We start from the raw sequence: 15,527 nt of genomic DNA on the forward strand, positions 1-15,527 counted from the left end.
CTCCGGTCTGGCTGTGTGACAGCCTGGAGACCAGCCATTTGGAACGAGTCACCCAGATTCTCTCTCTCTCTCTCTCTCTCTCTCTCTCTCTCTCTCGACATTTTGCATGCAGTCCTCTAGGGCCAGTCACCTGTTGCCTCCAGGCTCATTCGACTCGTGGGCCAGGGCGGAGCCGCGCATGCAGGCTTCCTGTCCATGGCTGGGTTGGAAGCGGACTGCTGGCCTGGGTGGACTTCGTGCTCCAGCCTTTGATGAGCAGCTGAGGACCTGGAGTGTGTTACGGGGAACTCTAGTAAGACCTGTCAGCTCCTCCTGCAGCAGGCGCTTGGCTTCAATCACGTCTCTCGTCCCGCCTCCAAGGATCATCACACCATCTTCTGACCAGGCCCTGCCGCTTTGTTCCCCGGCAGCCTGTTCCAACCCAGCAGCTGCAGCACCCTGAGTTTGCCCAGAACTCTCCCACGGCTGTCCGCCCAGTGCCCCGCAGGCTACCAGCACACCGACCACTTCCTGTAGTGGTCAGCGGTCGAAACAGATGGCCTGGGGTGGACCCTGGTGTTACCATGTACTGCCCATGTGGTGCAAGCCAGTTCCATAACCCAGGTGGGCACGCTTCCCCACCTGAATTATGAAGTAATGACCTCCACGGAGCATGGCCAAGCCTGGGGACTGGTCCCATGTATTAGGAAGCCTTCACTAAATGCTGTTGTCAGCTGCACATTTCAGGGATGGCATGAAATGCCTTCTGACCCCGTGCCATCCTACGATTGGTTGCAAGTCAGAACGTTGTGGGTTTTCAGCAGCAGATCACCTCATCTGGGTTAGTCTGGATGCTCCAAGGAAAGCTGTTTGGTATCAGAGCTTCAAGGGAGCCTGCACTGGCCAACTAGGGTGGGGGTGGGGGGAGTAGGGAGTGCAATGACCAGGAAAGAGGAGACTTATGCCACCAAACCACCACTGCCCCCCACAGAAACCGAAGACTTGGCTCCCCTCCCCCCAAATACACACACACACACTCTCCCCCACCCCACGTCCTTCCAGTATCCATATATTGCAATCTTGGTTAAAATACTCAGTTCATAGGTCGGTCTAAATAAGACAGGCTGGATGAACAATCTGGAGAAGAAAACAACAGGACTGACAGTTCCAGGGGGACATGGGAGAGGGGGAAGTGGGGGGAAAGGAAGTGGCGTTAACAAACCCAGAGACAAGGGAACAACAAGTGATCCAACATTAGTGGTGAGGAAGTTGTAGGAGACCTGGTAGAACTTGATCAAGGGAAATGTAACCGAGAGGAATTACTGAAACCCAAATGAAGGCTAAGCATGATAGTTGGACAAGAGGATGTAAAAGGAAATAGAAGAAAGAAGTAGGAGGCAAAGGGCATTTATAGAGGTGTAAATAAATGCATGCACATATGTAAATATATTTATAAATAAGGATGGGGAAATAGATGTATATGCATATATTTATAGGTTTAGTGTTAAGGTAGCAGATGGACATTGGGCCTCCAACTCAAGTGCTCCCTCAATGCAAGAACACTGTTCTATTAAACTGGCATTCCATGATGCTCACCTTCCTGACATGATCACTGAAGACAAAGCAGATGCGTAAGCAAATGTGGTGAAGAAAGCTGATGGTGCCCAGATATCAAAAGATATAGTATCTGGGGTCTTAAAGGCTTGAAGGTAAACAAGTGGCAATCTAGCTCAGAAGCAACAAAGCCCACATGGAAGAAGAACACCAGCCTGTGTGATCATAATGTGTTGAAGGAATCAGGTATCAGGCATCAAAGAAAAAAAAAATCACATCATTGTGAATAAGAGGGAGTACAGATTGGGGAACCAAGACCCATCTGTAGGCAAGTGGACATCCCCTTACAGAGGGGTTGTGGGGAGGAGATGAGCCAGTCAGGGTGCAGTGTAGCATCGATGAAACACAACTTCTAGTTCCTAAATGCTTCCTCCCCCACCCTACACCCTCTATCATGATCCCATTTCTATCTTACAAATCTGGCTAGACCAGAGGATGTACATAGGTACAGATAGGAACTAGAAACAGGGAATCCAGGACAGATGATCCCTTCAGGACTAGTGGTGAGAGTGGTGATACTGGGAGGGTAGAGGGAGGGTGGGGTGGAAAGGGGAAACCCATTACAAGGATCACCTTGTACACCTTCTCCCTGGAGGACAGACAACAGGAAAGTGAGTGAAGGGAGACGTCGGACAGTGTAAGATATGACAAAATAATAATAATTTATAAATTATCAAGGGTTCATGAGAGAGGAAAGCGGGAAGGAGGGGGAAAATGAGCTGATACCAAGGGCTCAAGTAGAAAGCAAATGTTTTGAGAATGATGATGGCAACAAATGTACAAATGTGATTGACACCGTGGATGTGTGTATGGATTGTGATAAGAGTTGCATGTTTAATAAAATGATTAAATATAGAACACCGCAGTTCAGTATTAGGAAAACAAGCTCAGTGCCATCAAGCTGATGGGGACTCCTCGGGACACTGCAGGGCAGAGCAGAACTGCCCCTGTGGGTTTCCAAGACTACATCTTTACGGGAGTAGAATGCCTCATCTTTCTCCCTCATCAGAGAAGCTGGTGGTTTTGAACTGCTGATCTTGAGGTTAGCAGCCCAACGCATAACCCTACGCCCCCAGGGTCCTTCAGTTGGGCACTCAGCTCATGGACTGCCCTTTTTGGGACCACTGCTGCTTTTCTTGAAATTAAAATTGCTTCTGCCACCCTCCCTCTCATTTTTGGGACAGATTTCTTTTTTTTTTGGGGGGGGGGGGGTTCTATGGTTGTACGGGGCCTCCAGTGCCCTGCCCTGTGCGATCCTCTCAGCTCACTCCCAGTCTTCCCAGGCAGCGCCCTCTGCCTGGAAGAGGCTGTAAGTGTTCTCACTCGCTGCCCTGGCGCCACAGAATAAAACTCCTCCTTTGGGGTTTTTCTAAAGCTGACGCTTGTTGCAGGAGTAGAAAGCCTCATCTCTCTCCCTTGGAGCAGCTGGTGGTTTTGACCTGCTGACCTTGAAGTTCCAACATGTAACCCACTAAGACACAGGGCTCCTTTGTAAACTGCTAGGACTCAGTAAATAATGGTCATTGTTGTGGTTGTTACAGGAATTCAACCAGAGAGAAAAGCAAGCATTCATCCCAGAGTAGACAAGCAACCGTGGTGGAGACAAGGGGTAAAAAGGCAAGAATTCGTGGTCAGAGACTTTTCCAGAAGGTAATTCCCAGTGGCGGCGGGGTTCAAGGGACTGACGGCATGTTGAAGCGGCTTTGGGGCTGCAGCGGGCCTTGGACACAGGGGCGGCTCTGTGTGTTCTGGGCCCACAGCTAAGTGCTCTCTGTTCAATCTCATTGTCTTTGACCCTCACGGCTCTTCAAAGTCACTGATGCTATCTCCACTTCACAGGCAGCTCAGATGATAGGCCTGAGCACAGAGGGGTAGCATCAGGAATTGAACCTGCCACTTAGAGCATCTGACCTTGTCAACCAAACCAAACTCATGGCCAAAGAGTCTAGGCCGACTCATAGTGACGCTATAGGACAGGGTAGAACTGCCCCTGTGGGTTTCCCAAATTGTAGCTCTTTATGGGTTAGAAAGCCTAGTCATGCTCCTGTGAAGCGGCTGGTGGTTTTGAACTGCTAGCCTTTTGGATTGCAGCGCACTGCATAACCACACACTGCCAGGGTTCTTTCCGATGGTGCAGGGGCAGTGAATTGTTTAACTGGGCTCTCCTAGCCAAAGCCTCCGTGACTTCCACCAAAAGACCTTTTCCTGCCTGGGGCCGGGGAAGCAGGTGGGAGAAGACACTGATAGGATCCACCTGTGTGTACTTGTGAATGGACCTGATTGTGAGGACATCCTGCTGGGTCTCAAAGGAGCTCTCTGAGAAGCAGGAAGAAGGGGGAGTTCAGTACTTGTCAGAGCCAGGAGCCGAGCAAATCCTCTGGACTCCACGATCCCTGTGAAGGCCTTGCTGCAGAGAACAGGGGTGACGTCAGAGCAGCGGCCGCAGCAGCAGCAGAACCAGGAGCCAGAGCACGAGCCAGCTTGGTGTCTTGCCACTCCTAGGAGCAGATAAAGCTGAGTACTTTGGGGCAGAAGGCTGATTTGTGGAGTGGGGTGCCTCTGGGTACCTAATTTGGGGAGCTGGGTTCACTGACTCACGGAGCTTGAGCTGAAGGCCCTCAGCTTGTGGCTTCCAGCAGGTGAAATGCCCGTTGGGTCTTTCTGAGCAGCCCTGAAAGAATGACCAGGTCCTGATTGAACGGCTGCATCCTGAACATTCGCACCGGCGGCGCTGTAACTGTTAGCTTCCCCAATGAACTCCACGACCGCCAGCGGGCTCTGTGTGGACACCGCACGGAAGGGCCGAACCCAGAGGAGTAGAGAGGGACACTACACGAGACAGAACACGACCCCCCGAGAGGGTGAGGGAGGGGACCCGGCAAGGTCGAGCCCAGGGGTCAGGCTTTCCAGCGACGGGGGCAGTTTGAGAAGGGTTCTGCCTCGCCTTCCTCGCATGCTGCCGGTCAGGTCAGCCTCTCCGCAGCGGCTCCTGGGAGGCCCGCCAACCACAGAATGTGCGGCTAGGTGACCCCTTTGCAGCCTGAACCCAGGAGCACCCGGAATTCCCAGACAGCACCCCTGGGTCCTGGGGCAGGTTGGGAGGGTGGCAGTGCCATGGGCCATGCTGCGTCCCGCAGCCTCACCACCCCTCCCTCCCCCTTGGCCAGGTCCTTCCATGGCGCTGGGTGGGCTATGGGGGTGGGTGGGGGAGCTCTGGAGGACTTGCAAGAATGTCTCAAAAGTGAACAATTGGTGGAGGTAGCTGCAGGTGAGCCCTTTGCGTTTCTGCAGAGCAAAAAGAAAAAACGCCTTGGGAAGGCGCTCTGTCTCAAACTCCAGGCAGGACGGCCTGGCTCACGGTCAGATGAGCAGCCCAGGTCTGTGGGCCCAGGCATGCAGGCAGGCACAGCCCCAGGGAGACCCCCCTGGGCACAATGGGCATCTGAGCTTTCTCGGTGGATCACGATATGCCCCCAACTCTACACTGTGGCATAACTCACTCCACAATGTACTGACTGACTTTGGGAAGCTAGTTTCACTCTGAGCTTCTACTTCCTCTCTTTGAAGCATGGACCGTTCTGTCTACTAAGAGCTCGTTGCTACTGATGGCAGCCTAGAGTGCGTGCCCAGGAGGGGAACTCGCCCACTCTGCGCCTTGGTCCCACCTCTCTCCCTTCCCCTAAGCCTCCCACTCTGCCCCACTGTTTAGCAAGATCTGAATTAAAACATTGACTAGCTACCCTTCCCGATGAAGCTCCTCAAAAAAAAAAAACTACACACACTGTCACACTCGTGGCTCCTGGTGGCCCTGTAGGACAGGGTACAACTGCCCCTGTGGGTTTCCGAGACTGCCTCTTTCCGGGAGTAGAAGGCCCCGTATGTCGCCCAAGGAGCCCCTGGTGGTTTCAAGCCTTGCGTTGAGCGGCTCAATGCACACACCCTGTGCTTCTAGAGCACTGTGTGCACAGCGTTGGAGAGGGAATTCAGCCAGGTCAAGGATCCGCTGTAACTTTGATGATTTATTTTGGAGCCACGAAGAAAGCTTGAGAATGTGATAGTTTATACACATGATTATGTTCAAGACATAGAATGTGAATTCCAATCATGTGGTAAATCAGCTCAATAGCGTAATTATTTTTTTTGCAGGAGATGATAGCTTATTTCCATAAAAGAAAACCAGACACGCAACAGCCTGTGTGATCATGAGGTGTTGATAGGATCAGGTTATCAGGCATCAAAGACCCAGAACAAAATATGTTATCGATGTGAATGAGGGGAAGGGTGGAGTGGAGACCCACAGCCCATCTACAGACAACTGGACATCCCCTACAGAAGAAGGGTCACAAGGAGGAGACGAGCCAGTCAGCGTGCAGTATAGCACCGATGAAACATACAACTTTCCTCTAGTTCTTTAATGCTTCCTCCCCCCACCACTATCATGACCTTAATTCTACCTTACAAATCTGGCTGAACCAGAGCATGTACATTGGTAAAGAGCTGGAAACACAGGGAATCCAGAAGAGATAAACCCCTCAGGACCAATAATGAGAATAGCGATACCAGGAGGGTAAGGGGGGACGATGGGGGGAGAAAGGAGGAATTGATCACAATGATCTACATATAACTCCCTCCCAGGGAGACAGACAACAGAAAAGTGGGTGAAGGGAGACATCGGTTGGTGTAAGACATGAAAAAAGTATAAATTATCAAGGGTTCACGAGGGAGGGGAAAAATGAGGAGCTGATACCAAGGGCTTAAGTAGAAAGAAAATATTTTGAAAATGATGATGGCAACATATGTACAAAAGTGCTTGATATAATGTATGTATGTATGTATCGATTGTAAAAAGAGGTATAAGAGCCCCCAATAAAATGATTAAAAAAAGAAAAAGCCAGACAATAAAAAGTTAAACTTCTTTCTTAGAATGACCAAAATGATCATTCTCTACACACTTTACCTATTGAATTCCACGAGTGTTTATAATATAAAATTTGCCTGAGGAATTATTTATATGCAATATAAATATTATTTATATGCAATAAAAGAATAAATATTATTTATATGCAATAAAAGACCATGAGTATCCAGCGTTTCTGGCTTCACCATTGGGAACACATCATTCCCTCGCTGGCTGTGTGGGGAACAGCCTCCCCTCAGAAGCCGTGCCTGTGGTCGGAGCAGGACGGCGTGAAGCACTGAAGCAGGCAATTAATCCCCATTAGAGGATTAAGGCCTCACGTTCAATTTGAATCAGAAACACAAATGGTGGAAAAAAACAAAAACAAACCGACATGGCTCACAACCAGGAGGTTGACTTGTCAATGTTAATAATGTTGAGAATGAAAGGGGAAGCCGGAGCGCATGGAAAAGGCTGGGCAAGCCCATCCCGCCCTGGGGAGAGGTCAGACGAGTTTGCGTCCGTGGCATGGGACACCCTTCTGTGTGAGATGGCTTGGACACATGGTGGAGGAGACCCTAAGATGCTGCCCTCCCCTCCCCCTCACATGGACTGCCCCCATGCAAGGGTCTCCCTCTGGTACCTTACTACTTGGAGACCCTAGGTGGCACACCCACCCAGTTAAGCACTCAACATCAAGCTAAGCCATCTGGGAGCCCCTCTGAATCAGGCCTGGCAAGTCTCCGGAGCAGTCGTGTCCCACACACCACAACTGCCTGCTGAGGCTTCCTGGTCATCAGGAGCCTGACTCAACCAGCGTGGACTTGCCCACTTCTACCATGTGGGAGCCACCTCTGGACATACATCTCTCTCTATCTACAGACATGCACAAGTGTTGCTGGTTTCAGTACCGATCGACATCTTCCCATGACAGACACACGGGATGCATTAACACGCAATGTGGGGAACTTGACCTTTGAGTTGTAGAGTGGGCTCTGGACAACAGGGAGGCAGGGCGGTTGGTTTACCCATTTCTCACAGCTCAGGTGGAAGGCCGGCGGCACCCTCCTTGGGACACAGGGCCCAACGCCAAAGAGGCAGGAGTCATGTGCGCGCTCAGGGGGTCAGCAGGGCACTTGGACTGGCTCAGATCGAGTTTCCAAAAGTTTTAGTTCAACACAAGTTGGTACCTTTAACACGGTAACTCTAAGAAAACAAGAACAATCTTGCCAATGTCCCAGCTGGCCTGGCGCTGCTGGAAATGGCTCAGCAGCCGGTCCAGCGTTGCCCCTCTGGAAACACGGGCTCCCCTGGTTTCAGATTTCATTGCTGAAGCAGAAATGGAAAGTGATCACGAGTCATTCCCATTCATTGTGGGCTTTCCCTGCCTCATTGTCATTCTCCTAGCCACCTGGTGGCTGAGTGGGTAAAAGGCAGGAGTCTGTTTGGCAGTGTGTGAGGACAGTGTCCAAATTCGAAGGATCACATGCACTTCATCCATCTTTGAAGGTGCCCGGCAGTGCGATGGGGTAAGTATTGCACAGCTAACTGAGAGAGGCGATCTGGATCCGCCAGCCTCTCGGCGGGACAAAGATTCAGCTGTCTGCTTCTGTAGAGAACCATAGCCTCGCAGAGCCTGTGGGGCAGCCCTTCTGTCCTACAGGGCCACTAGGGCCGAGGCCCACGCCTGCCATGGGTAAGCTGTGTTTAGGGACACACACGGACACAGCTGTCACTGACTGCCCTGCTGTTGATCTGGGCTCATAGTGAGTCTATGGACAAGGAAGAGCTGTCCCCGTGGGTGGGTTTCAAGCTACCGACCTAAGGATTAGCAGCCCATCAGGTAACGCATCCCACCAGGGCACTCAGACGAAACCCTGGTAAGCCAAATAAGAAAAGCACGAATACATAAAGCATCTTTTAACATAAAACCATTTTCTTTTTTTTTTTAATAACTCATAAAATAACGAGAGGAAGTGACGGTAAGATCTGCCTGCCATCCCCTCACTGCTTTCTCTGTGGGCTAAACCATCAAGCCACCAGCAGTGGTGGTGGTGGTGGTAGACAGCTGTCACGTGAGGACGGTATTGGTACAATAACCACGTTGGTGCAGTGTGGGGTTCAGGGCTCTGGCGAGGCCAGGGGCCACTGGGACGTGCTTCCCGGACAGGCCTGGAGCTGAGCTGCTGCAGAAGCGGAGCCCACTGCCTTTCACCCTGGACTTGAGGTTGCTGCGCTCACGGGCCTTTATCACACCACACGGTCCCACACCAGAGACACTGCTCAGATGGCGGCTGTGACCCTCCCGGAGCTGCCCAGCGGCCACCCTGTGGGATGGCGAGGATGTCACCAAGCGTGGTGTCAACGGAGTAAAAAGCCAGGGGGAAGCGGTGCACCTCCAATCCCAGCAAGCACCTCCCCACAAACTCAGACCAGGGGGCCGATTTCGCTCCCCCTCTGCTGGCCCGTCCCTTCCCTTGAGAGAGTCTCAGTGTCTGATACAGTTAGGCATTATTTCTTCAGAAGTTTCCTAAGACTGTAGGAAACAGGTGAAAAAACAAAACGCCTTGAACTTTACACCCGGCCGGCCGCCGGCGGCGAGCAGGCCCAGCGCGTCCTGCGCTCCGCCCTCCGCGGCCGCCCCAGGGCTCCGGCCGCGTCCGGTGGGCGCTTTGATGCGCGCGCTTTGTCGCTGCCTATTTTCTTTACAGCAGAGACAGGGCTTCCTGCTCGCGCCGACCCCTCGCCCGCCGCACCGAATCCCTCGGGAAAGTTGATGGCCAAACACCTTTCTTACATTAACCACGGAGGCACCAGTGAGATGGTGGCGCCTTTGATATCCGGGGCTTAGAGTCTCTGCTCAGCAGTAGTTCGCTTCACAACCACAAGGTGTGGGTCTGTGAAAACAAACAAACGCTCTGTGGGCCCCCCATGCCACCCCAGCCCCCCCTGGGATGCGTTACACACAAAAAGCAAAAGAGCAATGCCCCAGCACTTTAAAACAGCTTTGCATGATCTGAAAGCATGCAGTACTCCCAGGGGGTTGCAAACAGTTCGTGGCAGGCTTCGAACCCACAGGCTGGTGGCTCAAATCCACCGGACAAAGGCTTGGCAAATGACTTCCCTAAAGACTGCTCAAGAAAACCCCCACTCACTGATTCTGACTCCCGACTAGCAGGCAGGGTTGCCGAGGCGGTAAACTTTTACAGGAGTAGAAAGCCTCATCTTTCTCCCGCTGAGCAGCTGGTGGTTTTGAACTGCTGACCTTTCGGGTCGTAGCTCAATGAGTGACCTCTACATCACCCAGGCTCCCCAGAGATTACAGCCTTGAAAACCCCGTGGTGAAGCAGGGAATGCCCTGAGTTGGAAATGACTGGAAGACCGACCAAGTGTTCAGTTAGTGTGGGTTTAAACAAGACAAAACATACAGGGGCCAAGGAGGCAGAGATGACTGTCCCCCCCCCTCCCCCTCGACCTTCACTTTTAAGAATATGGAAAGGAATACTTGGAAAATCCCAAAACACTGTGTCAGGAAAAGGGCTCACCTATCTATGAAAACAGGCTGCTCGGCTCCTGGTTGGGTGCCCGCCAGGGGCACGGCCCCAAATACCAGGAGCAGCTGGGAGGCCGAGGTGCTGCCAGGGCCTGCAGGCACCCAGCAGGGGGAGGCTCAGCAGAGGGCTGCGCAGCCAGCAGGGCCCAGTGCCCCACTGGGCAGGCATAGAGCCAACCTATGTGCCCCCAGCCGGCCTGCCCCCCACAGAGAAGGGCCCCCACCCTCCTCAGCCTTGGGGTGGGGCTGGCTCCAGGGAGCACCAGCCCCACTGTGCACCCCGTCCTGCCCTCTGCAGGGCAGAATGCGCCACTTAGGGTCTCCCCATTTGAGACACAAAATCCTCAGCCCCTTCCCTATGCTAAAATAAATAAATAAAACCATAGAGGATCCCAGCCCATGGCTTTACCCTGTGCCATGCGTTTCAGAGCCAGAACAACTTCATCAGGTTTGTGATGGTTGTGACCCTTTGGAACTCGACTGCCAGGCCTTTCTTCTGAGGTACCCCCAGGTGCACTGGACCAGCCACGCTTTCATTTAGCAGCTGAGTGTGCAACCCTGTGTAACCACCCCATTCTGTCAATGAGCTGAAGTGACTCGTGCAAAGTCACTGGTTAAAGGCAGCAGAGCGGACTGCCTGCACCTCACGGCCGGGAGCCCAGTGGGCTCCTCCTTTACTCCAACAGAGCTCCTAGCGCTGGCCCTGAAACTGGGGAATGGACGACAACTTCCAGTCCCCAGAGATCCGAAAGCAGCCAGAGGCCTGGGCCTCCTCCCCACCCCAGAATGGTTTAGCTCCTCCTCACGGGTGGGCTCCTTCACTGAGACGGGAGCAGCTGCCGAAGCAAGACCTGCAAGGCACATCTGAGCATGACTCCGCGTCGGGCCGGCCATGTGAGGAGCTCATGTCTGTGGGTTCGGTGCCCTGAGTCAGGTGGTTTCTTGGATGTGCCACCCGGGCAGTCGCACAGGGTCTGTGTGCAAGAGTCCTGATCCGGCCTTCATGCTCTGTGGCTGCCCTCCAAGTTGTTAACAATGCTATGTTTGAACTTGTGCTTTGAACGCGAAGAAGGGACGCTCACTCACCAGAAGAAAGGAGAATAGAAGAAGTCATGGTACCTGGCCGGGCGGTGAGGGCAGAGGCCATCTCGCCTGGGAGGTGAGGTCCAGGGGGACAGCTGCAGGGCAGGGCTGCGTCACCCACCAGTCCCAGGCCCGAGGCTGGCGACACTGTGTTCCCCACAGCGGCTCCTCAGACTGGGAGAACACGATTTCCTTCTATATTTCTCGAGCCCACCAGAGGCAGCTTGGTTTTTAATAGACCCGGCCACTGGCCCAAACCATGTTCATTCTGGCTGGAGCAGAGTCCCTGGGCAACCAGGGAGGGCTGTCCCATCCTCCACATCTGCAGGTCATGGGATACAAGGGGCCACCTTGGAAACTTCTCATCTATCTCATATGTCCCAAGCCCCCAACAGGCCATTCTTTTCTTTTCTCTCCATTTTTACAAAAAGTCATTTTATTAGGGGCTCATACAACTCTTATCACAATCCATACATATATCAATTATGGAAAGCACATTTGTACACTCATTGCCCTCATCATTCTCAAAACATTTGCTCTCCACTTAAGCCCCTGGTATCAGCTCCTCATTTCCCCCCTCCCTTATGAACCCTTGATAATTTATAAATTATTATTTTGTCATATCTTACACTGTCCGATGTCTCCCTTCACCCACTTTTCTGTTGTCCATCCCCCAGGGAGGAGGTTATATGTAGATCCTTGTATGGTTCCCCCTTTCACCCCACCCTCCTTCCACCCTCCCGGTATCGCCACTCTCACCACTGGTCCTGAAGGGATCATTCGCCCTGGATTCCCTATGTTTCCAGTTCTTATCTGTACCAGTGTACATCCTCTGGTCTGGCCTGATTTGTAAGGTAAAATTGGGATCATGATAGTGGGGGTGGGGGGTGGAGGGAGAGTAATCATTTCAGAACTAGAGGAAAGTTGTATGTTTCATTGTTGCAACACTGCACCCTGATTGGCTCATCTCCTACCCGTGACCCTTCCATAAGGGGATGTCCAATTGCCTACAGATGGGCTTTGGGTCTCCACTCCGCACTCCCCCTTATTCACAGTGATATGATTTTTTGTTCTGATGATGCCTGATACCTGATCCCTTCAATACCTCGTGATCGCACAGGCTGGTGTGCTTCTTCCATGTCAACAGGCCATTCTTAACGGGTGACAAATCAGCAGAACACAATGCAGGGCTGTGCTTACTACTGGTTTCTTTTCTTAAATTTAACTCACCATGCTAGATATATCATGAATGTATGTGTCTGCATACATTTATCTATGTCGCTGGCTTGCTTTCATAAGTAAGAACTAGGGTGTCTGGGATTCACATCTGAGTGAGAAGCAGTGTTACAAAACGCCTGCAAAGCCATTCTCTTCTGCAATTGCTTGGTTTTCTGTGCCCACAGCCGTCAGCAGCCCCAGGAATAATCCAAACCCAGTTTCTGGTGGGCTGGGCATTTCGGCGGCCCTTCTCTCGACAGCTACTACTGGTTTGCCCTCACAATGACCATATGTTGCAAATATCATTCCCCAAGACGGTGGTGACCCCTAGCCTTCAGGTCGGGAGCTGAGCGCACCCCTGTGGTAGAAGAATCAACACGGCAGATCAAAAGGGCAACGTGCAGCCAAGGACAAGGTTCCCAGGGTTAGCAAAGGGGGAGGGATGGAAGCAGGAAGCACGGGAGGAAGCCCATCAAAGGGACTGGTATCCCCATCTCTCTCTCTCTCTCTCTCACACACACACCCTCTACTAGGACACAGAAAGGGTCATCCCCATCAAACGCATGCGCACACACAGTGTTCCACTTTTAAACATCCTCAAAAAGAAAATGCCATTTAAAAGTGAAAGCGTACAAGTGAAAATTACTTGTGAGGTGGTTGATTTGTCTTCAATTATTTGATCTGCCCTTGAGGCATTCAGGCTCTTTCAGTGCTTTTAGGATTACTCCAAGTTCAAATGCAATGGAAACAGCTGTGAGGTAAGGTAAGGCAAGGCTGACTTACAGGGAGGGATGGGAGTAGGGGAGGAAATTAATGGCATGTTACCAAACACGCTTGTCAATGCTCAACACCAAGCGGATCCATGACTCAGATCCCCCTAGTCCTCCACCACAGCTCATCACGGTTCGCCAGCGGCAGCCAAGAGTCCGAAACCCCCAGAAAAATATGTCAAGGTGGAGTGTGGGGCTCCCTAGGAAACTAGATTGCATGGAGCTAATTGAATCTGACCTGATTACATACTCTGCTTCCATCCAAAACAGAGAGGCCCATTTAAAAGTTGTGATCAGCTGACAAAGGCAAGGACCGGGCTGCTAGGCTGAGGGCCAACACACCCGTCTGACCCGAGGGTTTATGAGCTCCGGCTTCCCTGGTGTCGGTGAATGGAGCCCAGGACCGGCCTGTGAGGAGCACGCACAGTGTGGTCCGAATTCGGCTTTTAAAAGAGCACTCCGAAGGCAGCCCTGGTGCTCTCCCGGGATAGCAAACCCCCCTTTTAAAATGTTTACTGCCTTCTAGGTAATAAAGCATCTAGGTACTAAAGCGTTCACTTCAAGTACTTTCTCAAGTAAACTGCTTTCGGAGAACGACAGAACAATATTTTAATTTTACTAAGGAGACTTTTTTTTTAAGTTTATAGTGTTCTTAAGTATTTCAATCATGACAGAGAGAAGGACACAGCGAAGATACAGTTGTGCCTACTCAGCCATTTTCTTAATTGAATAATCTAAGTAGATTCATTAGGAGCTTAACAACATTTAAAAAATAGAAAAATATTTTTAAAACCCACGTATTTTTTGGGGTGGGCTGGGGTGGTCTACAAGAGCTTTGCCAGTTCCCTTGACTGATTAATCCCTTTCATAATTAAAAACAAACACAACGGAACTGTGCGGTACAGGTAAACAGCTGGGGAATAAAGTCTCCCCGCTGCCCTCACCCGTGGACGTCGACGAACGGCCATCTCTAATGCTTGGCCGCGTTTGGTTTTCATAAATGTCACTTGATCTCAGGAATGCACTAAGAGAGAGGCGGCAGGGGGAGGGTGGGGTGGAGGTGGAGACTGATCCCCCCCACAGGATAATGTTTCAAAAGCCATGAAATATCTACGGGAAACCAAAGTCCCAGTTGAAGCCCCTTAATAAATGTGCAACCCTTGGCCAGTCATTAGAAAAACAAACAAACAAACAAACCCCAGCCAACTTCCAGCCATCGGGTGGATTCGGATCATCCGGCCCTGCAGGACAGAGCAGTACTGCAGCTCCTCGGGGTCCAAGCTGCAAGCCTTCTTGGGAGCGGAAGGGCTCTGCTTTCTTCTTGAGATCGGGTGTTAGGTTTGTGGTGAGTGGGTCAGTGCATGGCTCACAGGGCCACCAGGATGCCCTAATCATTTGGAAGGGCCCCCAAAGCAAGAACTCCACCCTTGCACCCTTGGCCATCCTGTCCTAACCTGAGGGAGGGCTGGAATTCCTGAAATTGCTCCTCTCCCCACCACCCACCTCCCCTCCCCACCCCCCACCCCAGCCTCCCAAGGGAGGAGGAGAGGACTCTGAAGAAGCTTAACTGGTGCCTATGAAATTTGGTGGTTTTTTCTTCAAAACTCACGCAAATTTTGTATTCTGTTCCACACTATATATCTATCTTTTAAATATAATAATGATTGTTATTATCGTCAAGTTCAGGAATTTATGCCCCAAGAGCCCCCACCCCCCCACCCCCCAGATCCTGTTACAATGAAGTCTTGGAGCTGCATGCTGGTGGCATCACGGTTAGAAGCACCCTCGGGGGCCACACACCTTACCCCGGGCACTAGTACACCCTACAAAGAAAGAAGGGGTTTCCTGACCGGGTTTCTTCCCAGGAGATGTGTCCAATATTACGTGGGAACAATTCGTCCTGTTGGACGGAGGGTGACTGAGTCGGAACCACTCTGAAAGCACTTAGAACAACAGCAATGGCAGACCCATTCCGGAGCAGCACACCCTGTAACAAGGCTGGCCCAGCAACGCGGCGCGAAGGAAGTCAGACAGAAAGCAGGACACCGTGGCATGTCCTGCAGTGTTGCTATGCGGGGTCCACGAGTCCCTGATTCTGACTTGACAGAGGAAAATTGTCCCACAGGGTTGCTAGGATGTCATCTTGGGGGCAGCAGATTACCAGGTCTTCTGACCACCAAGCTGCTGGATGGGTTCAAACGTATTATTTTGGTTCATAATTGAATGCTTAAGCACCAACACCCCCAGCACTCCTGTCCACACTGGCGGCGGCAGAAAGCGGTCAGGACGAAGCGAGGCTGCCAGGTGTCAGGAGGGGAGCGATGACCAGAAATGGGCGCCAGGAGACCGCCAGGCACTGGCCGTGCTGGTTACAGAGGTGTCTTCTCATGATGCTGGCAGATCAAAGCGATAT

The 15,527-nt window shown here is 51.8% G+C and overlaps 1 protein-coding gene across 7 annotated transcripts in view; it reads right to left on the reverse strand.

The window, feature by feature from the left end:
• The window catches only part of GGACT (gamma-glutamylamine cyclotransferase), a 55,661-nt gene that overhangs the window by 4,963 nt on the left and 35,171 nt on the right, over positions 1 to 15,527 (reverse strand). The window contains exon 1 of one of the 7 annotated variants that reach the window (XM_045283777.1): positions 131 to 304. The exons of the other annotated variants lie outside the window; for them this stretch is intronic. Within the exon in view, the coding sequence (XP_045139712.1) occupies positions 131 to 197 (67 nt within the window). The 5' untranslated portion in view covers positions 198 to 304. Of the gene's footprint in view, positions 1 to 130; positions 305 to 15,527 lie in introns of those variants that run through there. 7 annotated transcript variants of the gene reach the window in all.

Source organism: Echinops telfairi, unplaced genomic scaffold (genome assembly GCF_000313985.2).
Source record: "Echinops telfairi isolate 266 unplaced genomic scaffold, ASM31398v2 ScPeMD7_7467;HRSCAF=8505_0, whole genome shotgun sequence".
NCBI classification, from domain to species: domain Eukaryota; kingdom Metazoa; phylum Chordata; class Mammalia; order Afrosoricida; family Tenrecidae; genus Echinops; species Echinops telfairi.